The sequence below is a fragment of the Cynocephalus volans genome, chromosome 2 (assembly GCF_027409185.1).
Source record: "Cynocephalus volans isolate mCynVol1 chromosome 2, mCynVol1.pri, whole genome shotgun sequence".
NCBI lineage: Eukaryota > Metazoa > Chordata > Mammalia > Dermoptera > Cynocephalidae > Cynocephalus > Cynocephalus volans.
In genome coordinates, this window is record NC_084461.1 from 83,589,126 (window position 1) to 83,601,465 (window position 12,340).

The following is a 12,340-nucleotide window of genomic DNA, read 5'->3' on the forward strand; positions in this document are numbered from 1 at the left end:
AACAACTTGGGCCTGGGTCACTTAGTCTTCTAAGAAGGCTTCAAGACTGTTAATGAGCCAGCATGAGAGAAACCTGATCTGTCATAGCAGGACCAGGAAAAGCCGCAGGACAAAGCTTCAGGGATGAGGAAAGGGGATTCACCTTGATTTTAGTCTCTTAGCTTTCTACACTTTTGCCTCAGTCTGATCCGAGTTGTTAATGAGAAACATTAAAATACAGATTCCTTCGTTCAAGTTACTGAGCAGTCACTGATAGAAAGTTAATCATAAGGCTAAAAGCAACCTCTGATGGTTAGAAGAACTTACTGGAAAACACCTTTCAACTTCTTCTCAGCAATCAATCAATCATTTTCACCTTTAGAAATCAAGAATTTGAACGATAGCAGCTGCCTTCAGAAATAAACCACGACTTGGCACAGCTTGTATTACCTGACAAGCTGAAATGCATTGTTAATGAGACTCGCCCGATCATTACTGCTGATTGCCGTGTGTGTTCCTTTTAAAAGGCCAGTCAGAGAATCCCATCCATCATCCTCGTAATGCACAATGTAATAGCCATTCATTCTCACATTAAATTTGATCCATTCCACCTCTTCTGAGAGGATGAGCACATCTAGAGCAAATAAAATAAATTATAGCTCCATTTACTCTCTTGACTGATGAAAGCTTTTCTGATCAGAGACTAGACAAAGAAATTAGAGAAGAGTTTAATACTGAACAATCTGAAATCATCACTTCTTTCTTTTAGAAACCAGAAAAACAGAAGCCCAATAGATAAAGGCCAACACTAGCTTTCGACACCAATCTTGTGAGATTTATAGATCTATGAAAATAATGCAACCACATCTCTGGCCATACATACGATATAACCCAGTAATGTTAACAAAGTAATAGGAATTTTCACTAGTAATCCCTCCTTTTTAGCATTATATAACTCACCTGCTTTAATCTATCTGACAAGACATTGGCCATTCTTTTTCGAAACCAGACAGTATTTTGAACTTGACCCCCTTTGTTTTAACCAAGATAAATAGCAAAAGAAGCTTAGTATTTAAATCCTACACATTTCCACCATCCTTCTTGAGGGAAACTAGTTATTTCCACAATAAATTACCTGTTTTTGTCTTCAGCAAAAATCTATGGACCGAGTCTGATTTGCTGGTAATGAATGTCAGTGGAACATGCCACAGGTACCTAAAAGAAAGGAGGAATAAATTGTGCATTCATTTATTCACCACATGCAAGCAGTTTTTAAATCACCTATCATGTACCAGGCACTGACCAGTTTAGGACTGGATGGTACCAAACCGCTAGGGCCAAGATCTCAAAACATTGCCAGCCTGTCTTCCAGCTTTGTAAGGAGTGCCAGCTCAGGCTCTTTTCATTATTCTTGGACACCTTAAGTAGAGTTGGGAATGCAGGCTTATGTGAGCCCTGAAAGCCTTTACAGTGATGGACTGATTGGAGCTCAGAAGCCTGACTTAAAAACAGTGACTCTAGTAATGATACAAATTGACATTATGTGCCTCCTAAAAATCATATTTTGAGGACACATGTCACTTCTGTGGAATTACTTACTGTCAGTCTCAACTGATCTAAATCTGATCATGAAGAAACAGCAGAAAACCCAAACTGAAGGACATTCTATAAAATAACTGGCCTATACTCTTCAAAAACGTCAATGTCAAGACACAAAGAAAGACTAAAGAATAGTTTCAGAAAAAAAGGAGACTAAAGAGATATGAGAACTAAATACTATATGTGATCCTGTACTGAGCCCTAAACCATATGTGTTTTTTATATTTTGCTATAAAGATATTTTTAGGACAATTGGAAAAAGTTGAATAGGGTTTATATATTAGATAATAGTATAGTACCAAGCTCATTTCCTAATCTTGATAATTGTACTTATATATATTATATGTATGGTTATATGTGAATGTTCTTATTTTTTAGGAAATACCACACTGAAGTATTTAGATGTAAAGGAGTATCACATCTCCGACTTACTCTCAAATGGTTCAGAAAAAAAATGACATGTGTATATACATACACACATACACACACACACACACACACACACACACACACACACACACACACACACACACACACACACACATATGGAGAGAGAGAGAATGATAAAACAAATAGAGTAAAGAGTGAACATATATCTAGGTAAAGCATATATGGGAATTCTTTGCACTATTTTTGCAACTTCTCCAAAGGTCTGAAATTATTTCAAGATAAAAAATTTTAATAGTGTCCATCCAGCATCAGTCAAGTTGCAGCATCTCTTTTCCAGTGATACCCTTCTATAGCATGAAGCTGACAACAGGTTCCAGGAACTAATTCAGACTTCCAAAAAAGAGAATTAAGTCTCTCATAAATTCCAGAAATCATCTAAATTCTTTTGTCCTTAGCTCCAAACCAAATGCCAGGCACTATTATAATCTAGTGGCAGTTAATAGATCCTTAGATCAGAGCTGATTTCAAGCCAATAACTAGAAATTACACCCTATCAAACTACAAAAATGAGAATGTTAAAATAATTATATATCATCAGTTTTACTGAGGTTAACTGAAGTTTAAAGCCTCCTGAGTCCTTTTGGGAAAATGGGGGATAAAAGTCAACTTCATAAGATACATAGATTCAATTGAGATATTTTAGTGATAGAGGTAAAGGCACTCTTTCAAAAGTAAGCTTTTATCCTATGAGGCTGATGTCTCCTAGGCAACAGAATGAGTTTTATTCAATGCACATTACCCAGTCTCTGGGGTACCATCCGATCCCTTCATATAGTGCTCTTGCTTCATGTGTACATTCCTCCCTCTCACGGTGATGGTTATCAGGGGAAAGCCCTTCTGCAGTGTCCAGGTGTTCATCATGGTTTTCACATCCAGGCCTTCCTGACGCCAGTGCTGGTTTATACAAAAAAAGGCAGATCCATCACCCACTTAGACCCAACTCTAAGAAAAAAGAGAATGCCAGCTTGTGCTCCAAGGACTGCTGCCTGTGACAACCTCCTCTGCAGAGCTCTTCCTGATCTCTTCACCTGCTCTCCAGCCCCTTGCCCTGGTTCTGTTCCTCCACTGTCCCCAGCCATCCCACATCCATTAGAGCACTATTTACTTTTCGTTCTCCACTACACGTGTGTCTTGAGGACAGGCAGCATATCTGGTTCTGCTGGGCACACCTTGGGGCTGGTGTAGCACTGGGCTCAAAGCAGACATGTGAATGAATGAGTGAAGGGAGAGAAGGGAGAGAAAGTGGCCAGGTCTTCAACACCTACGTAACTATGCTGGCTCTCAGACAAACAAGGTGGGAAAAAATGTTCATTCAAGAGCCTGTGCTTCCTAAGTGATAACACGATGATGGCCCATAGTCAACAAATAGTCATCAACTCAAAGGGGAATATGTTCTTTGATATGAAAAAAGCTTTTAAGAAAAGATTTAAGGTTAATAACAGGATAAAATATGCTACAGGAAAATTCTAGAAACCACTGAATGAAGCAATCTCTAAAAACAAAAAGTCAAGAAAATAAAAAAATGGTAGATAAAATTCTGTTGAATCTCCAGACTCACTCTCAGCTGCCTATGAAAATATTCCACAAGTCCATTTAAATAGAGACTCAGACTGTTTTGTGACTCAGATGTTATGAATAGTTTATAGCAGTTAAAAAAATGAGTTAGATCTAAATTCAAATCCCTGCTCTGCAGTTTACCAACCATATGCCTTTGGATTTCATATTCCCATTTGTAAAAACAGGGATAGTAATAGTGCCCAGCTCATACGTTAATTGCAAAGAGTCATGGAGATAATACAGATAAGTGCTTAGCACTTGCCTGACACATAGTAAGTGTTCAAGAATGCTCACTGCCGTTATTTGTTTTTTCACAACTGACACATCCTCCTGACTGATACAATATAGCCCTATTCTACCACAGAAATATGTCATAAATCCACTGCTTTACAGAGACTGAAGCTGAAGAAATTAGTATCTGTTGGGAAAATAGAACAATTTGATCAGGCCCTCTTGCCTTGGGCTGGTTGGGGGTGGTTCAGTAAACAAATTGTGTGTGTGGGGGGGTGGAGTTGGTACGCATATGCAGTGCCGCCACCCTGACTGGGGACTGCCTCTGGTGGCCGCTGCCGCACAAGCAGCCATGCTTTCCAACCTGCAGCTTGCAAGGATTTGTTTGACGGTTACCTAGCTCACAGACCTGTGTGTAAGAGGTCTGGTGACCCAGCCTGGAGTGTAAAGGGTTTGTGACCCAGTCTGGAACAGGCTTGAGGGGTCTGTGAGCTCCAGACCCAGCCCTAGCTCAATAATTGGCCCAGTCGGTGCAGGATTATGGGCAGGTAAAAGAGCCCAACAACTGGCGTGGTTGTGTAGCTCCACAATTGGCGACGTCAGCAGGATTCTGACATTAGCTGTAGCGCCACAGTATCAGTGAGTAGTATTATCAAGGCAGCTGTGCAACCGACCCTCTTGTGTAGATGCCTTCTAAGAAAAATTATAAAAGGCCCTCGGTCTGGTATAGTTTAGATGCAGTCTTATCTGGCATGAGGGTGATAAAACCAAATACCTCAAAAAGTCTGGTACAGAGTTATCCTTCAAAGAATAAAAGAATGTGCTTAGGGGAATATGTACAGATGTGGAAACTTACTGAGGATGAAGATGAATGTTGATTTCCAGAGCAAAAGCCATCCATCATTTGTGTGCTCTCTGTAGGGCAAATCTAAAAAACAAAAACAAGCACATCACTCTCATTTCTGTAGAAAACACTCATGATTCTTCTCAGAGGTATTAATATGATGCAAGAGAAACAAAACAAAACAAGAAAATAAGTCTGTCAATCCCAAATGTAGAGATACACAAAAATACACTCATACTTGCCATGCTATTCCACAGGTCCTCGTTTTTTGTGTTTTTGTAGCTATACGTCCGGAGATACTGTACAATACCACTTTTAAATGCATCAGGACTCAGATAATCCCTTAGCATATTCAGAATACAAGCTCCCTGAAGAGATAATAGAAATAATTGTTATCTATAGGTTGGTTGCAATCTAATCTGCCATCTCATTTTATTTTGCAGTAATTCTACCATTCACAGCAACATGGATGAACTTGGAGAAAATTACCTTAAGTGAAATAAGCCAGGCACAGAAAGAGAAATATCACATGTCCTCTCCCTCATAAGTGGGAGCTAAAAAAGAAAGAAAGGAACAAAAAAAGAAACAACAAACACAATAATACATTGAACATTCAGAAGGAGAGAACAGAACTGTGGCTATTAGAGAGGAGTAAGGGGAGGGGGAGGAATGTTAGGGACAAATTGGTTAATGGACACAAAGAATTAGAACATTTTGTAATAACGAATATACCAACTACCCTGATTCAATTATTACATGTTGCTTTGCCTCCCATGGATTTGTCGCCCCTTTTCCCCTGGGTGACAGAGCTGCCAAAGATTACTCAAAGCCCATCTCTTCTGAGCAGTGAGAAGCCCCAAAAAGGGGTTAATCTCCCAGAACCCTCAAGATAGAGGCATTCCTTCCATTTGGGAAATTAACCATGAATTGGGATTCTCTTCCTGCATTTATTCTTCAGACCAGGAAGTTACAGGAAAAGAACATAGGTGGGGTTTTTGCTAAGTATAGTTTAACAAGTTTAACAATAGACGCTGGTAACATTCAGTAAGACAAGCAAGGTGACATTCCATAATGCAATTTGCAACAAAAACTTGATTTTAGCAAACATTCTCTTCTTACAGCAATTTCTCATTATCTTTACATATCAATCAGTAACCTGCCTGTCCTTTGAGCCAGCAACCTTGCTGTGTTACAATTCTTTATCTTACAACAGAGACTATAGCCTGAGGAAAATTTCCTGTCCTTTGCAAGGTCAATATTTGAAACTGCAAGGCTTTGGAAAACCAGGCTCTGTGAAGTACATTTGCTTTATGCATACTCCACAATTACATATTGCACACAGATATCGACAGTCAACTCTGTACCCCCACAAATATGTATAATCAATTATGTTTCAATAAAAAGGAAAAAAAGAAAAAAGAAAAAAAAAAGGAAAGGAAAGGAGGATGGAAAAAAGAAAGAATGAATCACAATAATATGTTGAACTTTCAAAAGGAGAGAACAGAACTGTGGTTACTAGAGATGGGAAAGGGGGAAAGGAAGGGGAAATAGTGAGAAATTGATTAAGGGTCACAAAGAATGATTACATTTTGTAAAGATGAGTACACTAATTATACGATTTGATCATCACGTATTGTATGAAGATATTGATACTAAACTCTGTACCCCATGAATATGTCTGATCGATTATGTATCGATTTAAAAAATGCAACTGCAGTAACATTTTTAACGTCTGGCAGTTTGTGAAACAGAAAAGGTGGGTTAAACCTAGACCTGTCTAGGTGGGGGATTTATCTAACGTGATTGTTTATGCTCTTAGCCCACTGGGCCGTTATTTTCTATCAGGAGCCAAGTCTCCCCGTGAGGCAAATTAGCGTCACATGCCAGCTCCCTTTATTCACACTTAAGTAGACAAGGGTGCAGATTAAACATCAGATCTTGAACTATCACCTGGCTCTCTCACTGCCACTCGGAGGCAGGAGTGGGGAAAGATAGGTGCAACAAGGGGTGGAGCACTAGAGAAAGGAGCAGAGGTGGGTGTCAGGTAAGGAACAGAGTAAGTACAGGGAGCGCAGGCAGCCTTGAGCACACAGTGCTGAGGGGGCTACAGTAACAATGAGAAAGGGAGCAAGAGAGTTCCCAGATTCTCTGTCTTCCTGCATACAGTGTTCTTTTCCTCTGCACTCCCCTTGCCATAGATGGTGGGTAACAAACTCAAATACCTCCAGTGACATAGGACAGGTGACATAAATGAAGTACTCCAAGATAAGGTGGATGCTCTTTTACATTTTTCTCCTGCATTTTTGATGGAAACAGGTGAGCAAGAACTACTTTTCTGTTTGCTATAAGTAAAACGGCCAAGCATAACCTAAATGGCAGCAGGTTCCCAGCCTCAGTGAGAAGACAATAGAAACAGTTGGGAATGGTAGGGGAAGTGGAGAAGCACAACCTCAGTCTTATAAAGGAGCCACTACTTAGCTCCAGCATATGTTGCCAAAGAAAATTCAGGCCAAATTTGTTTGGCCAAATCCTCTTTTTTCCTCCCCAAGAGAAGCCAGAAATCCAGATTTTTATATAAAAACCTCTATATCATTCAGTGCTGGCAACAATTTGCAACTCTGTCATTAAACAAACTGTTCAGTACAATACTTTGCAGCTCAACAATATAAACTGTCTCTGAAAACCCTGAAAGGTAAGCTACACAAGGGCAGGAATATTTGCCTGGTACAAGGGGCTCAGCCAATACCTATTTGTTGAATGATAAATGCAAGGCAGAATTTCTGTAGGCCTGAATTTTCAATCCAAGAAAGAGTAAATGAGGAACTGAGCATAATATAATCACTACGATTATGAGCCAAACTGCAAGTTAGGCCAAAAAAAGTGAACTCCAGCCAGCATGGATCAGGATAGGAGGCATTCAATCTGGTTACCCCTCACGAAGGGAAAGCTACCCCACACCCTTGCCGATATAACCTGTCCACCCCTGTATTTATAAGTTTAGTGTCCAAACTATACCCTTATGATCCACTTTTACCTTTTCATAAGAAACATCATCGAACATCTCCCGAATCTGAGCAGGATTCTCCACAGGCGTGGACACAGGGTGTGAGGAATTTAACGCATCTACCTCCATCGCATTAAAACACTTGCCAAAGAAATAATCTTCCTATTGAGACAGAAAAAAGAAAATATCACCTATGTTTTACATTTAGATAAAAATATAAAGGTAGTAAGGTTTGATCTAGAATAATAGGTCTATACTTCAAATTTCCGGGCCAACCTATTCCATATTTCTAGTCTTTATGAAAACAAATGGAATTACTATTTTCTAAAGAGCATCTGAGAAACAATGATTTTAGGTAAACATTTTAGATTTTGTTCATCTTAAATACTTATCACTTTAGAATAAAGAAAATTTCATATTAACTTAAAAACAAAACCATTACAACTATAGCCAAACATCAACAAAATAGGAAGCTAAAATGTATAGTGATTTCAACATTTCCATTCATCATTTGTATTATTTTAAAACAAAGATGTTTAGCTTTAAAATCATGTAGTTTAAAAAAAAAAGCAGAGAACAAATTCTAACCTTAACCTGCTTTACTAGGGCATGTTAACTCAATAGAATAATATACATCTATAATCATTTTTATCATTAAGGATTATGTAGAAACATAGGAAAATATTTACAATCCATTGTAGTAGTATAATTTATAATTCATAATTATAACTATGTATAAATTATGTGTACAGGCAGATGAAATGGGAAATAACAAATGTTCATAAATGAAAAGAAATGTAGTAAAGAATTTTTTATATAGAATAAGTTTATTTTTAATTTTGTTGTATGTGATTTTTTTAAGTTAAACATGCAATTTTTAAAATCAACATATAGCAGTTCCAAAGCATTAAAACTGTGACCCATGTGTCCAGGTGGATATGCAATCAAATATGCAGTTACCTTAAGCATAATAATTCATTTGATTTGGCAAGTAGGGTCCTATTTAAATAATAGCAATCTGTACCAAACACTTCTGCAATGAGCAACCTGAAGGTTGGGGAAATGATATGGAACATTCAGGCTGCCATTATTTACATTTCTTTGATATTAAAGGAATACACAATTTAACACTTAATTTCATAGTAATCATAGTTTCACAATTGGGTCTGGAAATAAGTTTTTGTAATATGTCTTGAAAGTTCACTAACATTTTTGAATTATAATTCATATCTAAACTCCCAAGGAAGTTATCAATGAAATCTTTCTATGAATTCTATAATCAGAGATTAGTAAACATTTTCCACCAACATTGAGCAAAACAACAGATTAACCTAAAATGTAAAAATATTACTACTACTTACGACTTTCAGTTCAGGATGGGTCACACTGACAGACACGAACTCCATAAACTTGGCAAATCCCTCATTTAGCCAAAGATCATTCCACCATTCCATAGTGACCAAGTTCCCAAACCACTGAAAGGAAAACATTATTCAGTTTATTCACACATTTCTATGGAAACTGATTTATTATCTATAATGGCAGCCATAAACTAAAGACATTCAGAAAGAAATATGTTTTAGAAGTCTAATGCCATTTATAAATGCTAATATATATTTATAAAACTATTTTATCAAAGTAAAAATAAAAACCTTTCAATATGCATTATAAAACATGAAACCTAATGCTTTAAAGAATAAATTTTCTAATGAGAATAAAGACAAAGTAAAAAATAGCCTCATATGTCCCATAAAAGCAATATCAATGTAAATTAACTATACTTCTAAACTATGTGACTGAGCTTGTATACCTGGTGGGCGAGTTCATGGGACACAGTCATTGTGATGCCAAGCTTACTTGATGCAGAAGACTTTTCTGCATCAAACAATAGAGAAGATTCTCTGTATGTTGTCAGTCCCCAGTTTTCCATAGCACCAGACTGAAAGTCAGGAATAGCAGCAAGATCTTTGAAAGGAAGTAAAAAAATATATTACCAATCTCTAAGCTACACATTCTCTTAAACACCCTAAACTTCAGAATGGATGAGTGTTAGGACCAAAAGAAAAGCTAAGCTGCCTGTGTAGAATTATGGAACTCTAGACTTTCGGAAGAGCCTTTCACAATGGAGAAAAAGGGTCTCAGTGACTCAGAGGCACTTTGCTACTATCATGACCAAGTCAGACTTCTGTCTCACACCTCTTGACTCCATTTCTAACTTTCTGGAAAAAAATTTTGGAACTGAATAATCTCAACAATTACCTCAGTAATCCACTCTATTTTGGATGCCCAAGACCCATATATACATAAAAATTTCAACACACAACAGTTTTTAAGAGCTCACATTTGAAAGAAAAATGCAGGTTTTCTTACACTGTGTAAATGTATTCATTCAAAAGATGTTTATTAGAGCCCTCTATGTCACTGCCATGCATGTGCCAATAATGAAACAATGCAGCCTCTGCCCCCTGCTGTCTACTCACTAATAAAATTAGAAGGCAAAACAGTCCCTATGCCATGAGCCTCAGGAACTGTATCAAGATCTGCTTTCATCATCTTTAGAAGCTTATGGTACAGATCAGGGGTGAGGAGATGCTCACAAGGATCAACCCGATGTTTGACACTTGCTGGGGTTTTTATGACTTGAGGGGCTGCTGAGATAACCATGGGAACATGAGAGTATAATCTATGACTGGGGCCATCAAATGCCACATTGTAACATCTGTGTAAAATTTCTACCTTGTTTGGGTAAAGGATATGGGATGCTGAAATAATCCTCATAAAATTCTAGAAGTGTCACGGCAGCATTCAGTGCATAATCTGCTTGATTTATCTTGTCTGGCACAGCATATACAGAAACCTAAAGAGAAACGCACAAGAAAGTTACTCAAATATCATAGTGCTTCTCTCCACAATTGTACAGAAGACTGACATTAATAGTTTCTTAATGTGGGATATGGTTGCCAATGTTAAAGATGATAATTGGGAATTCAATTTCTTGTATTAATGCTGACTATTCCTGATCGATCCCCCTTCTAAAAACTATAAATGCTGGATAACATATATAAAAATGTCTTCTTCAAGGTGTTCATAAGGTGGCAAAAAAGAAAAGAAGACAGAAGTCAAAACTAAAATGACAGGTGGGCCCTCCAAAGTCAGCAGAGCACTGCAGCTGATTTTTGCCCTGAGGGCACTAGCCAAACACAGGTGGACTTGAGGTTTGGTTCTCATGGCATTGAAAGACTCAGAGGATAAGAAACAAAGTCTGAGAACTGCCTAAGGTGATAAGCCTAATGGGAGATACAACCCTTGCATAAAGCTGGACCCCCCAAGAGCACGCCTTAGAAATAACCACTCCTTTCTCAAGGAAACTGCAAGAAAAAAAAAAAATGCTTTACTCAAACTTCGGTACTATATAGAGGAGAATGGGGGAATCTCTTTAGAAAATCTGTAGCTAAAAGCTAACCTTCACGGTGTTTGGCAGCTGAACTCACAATAACTAGGTGATCCAAAACCCTGAAGCTGATAACTTAATTTAAAGTGGTCCTTGAACTGGTAAAGTACTCCCAGGCACCCTGTAGGAGCAGATATAAATTCTCTCTGGAAGAATCCACTTTTGGCTCAGGCAATACAAGTTTACATACATAACTTACAGTACACACAAAGAAGTAAGATAGTATGAGCAAGAGCCCCAGAAACAACAAACCACAGAACCAGATTCACAAGATTTCAGATATGACAATCCCCAGACATAGAATATAAAATAAGTATGTTTAATGTGATTAAAGAAATAAAACTAAAATATTAGTATGAATTAGATATTATAGAAATACCGATTTCTAAAAGATTCAGAAAAGTGGGCAAAGCAATGGGCAGATGTTTTTGCTGATAGTTTCACCACTGAATTGAGAGTGTCTCCTTCATCCAGGTCTCAAGCATCACTTTCAAATACCCAGGTAAGTAAAGAAATCTCCACAAGGATAAGAAACCTCAGCATTAGAGGAACAAAAGCCAATTCAGTAAAGCCCCATCTTTTCAGGCCTCAGTGAAAACCAACACAAATATATGAGGTGTCTTCAAATAAAGTGTCCCTTTCTCCACTCAGAAAAAATCTGTTTGCATTCTCAGCCACAGCACACAGGTGTACAGTTTGTCTACTATGCAAAGGTACCCAGAGGAGGAGGAGCAAGTGCTCCCTGAAACAAGGTCTTTCTCTCCAATATTTCAGTATTGCCTGGCTCAGATGTTCTCCCCAAAGTCTCTTACTACTCCAAGCTGGTTGCCCTATCTTACTTCCTTCCCACAGTCAGAAATCCCCTGTTCAGACAGTCTGTAACATTTACTTCCGAACCGCAGAAAGTTATAACAAGAAGCAACCTAAGAAACCATTGCAGAATCTAGTCCAACTTATACATTTTAAAGAAGTATAAACTAAGTTCCAGAGGGAGCAGGGCCAAGGTGAGAGCCAGGTAGTGGTGGAGCCAGGATCACGACTCAGGACAGGCCAAGCTCTCTCCATGTCTTTGTTATTAGAAACTCACTGCAAAAATGGCCATGTAGACAATAGGGTGACCAAACATCCTGGTTGGGCCAAGATTGAGGAGATTCCCAGGACGCAGGACTTCCAGTTTTAAAATCAGGACAACCAGGCAAACCAGGACAAGTTGGTCACCCTATGT

General features: G+C 38.2%; 1 protein-coding gene across 4 annotated transcripts in view; it reads right to left on the reverse strand.

Moving 5' to 3' along the window:
• Positions 1-12,340, reverse strand: part of ERAP1 (endoplasmic reticulum aminopeptidase 1) — a 34,815-nt gene that overhangs the window by 10,441 nt on the left and 12,034 nt on the right. For all 4 annotated transcript variants that reach the window (XM_063087024.1, XM_063087025.1, XM_063087026.1 and 1 more), the window contains 9 exons: positions 10,401-10,521; positions 9,475-9,629; positions 9,026-9,139; positions 7,695-7,826; positions 4,903-5,028; positions 4,673-4,744; positions 2,768-2,922; positions 1,115-1,194; positions 430-613 (listed from right to left, as the gene is read on the reverse strand). In XM_063087024.1, coding sequence (XP_062943094.1) covers positions 430-613; positions 1,115-1,194; positions 2,768-2,922; positions 4,673-4,744; positions 4,903-5,028; positions 7,695-7,826; positions 9,026-9,139; positions 9,475-9,629; positions 10,401-10,521 — 1,139 coding nt within the window. The remainder of the gene's footprint in view (positions 1-429; positions 614-1,114; positions 1,195-2,767; positions 2,923-4,672; positions 4,745-4,902; positions 5,029-7,694; positions 7,827-9,025; positions 9,140-9,474; positions 9,630-10,400; positions 10,522-12,340) is intronic.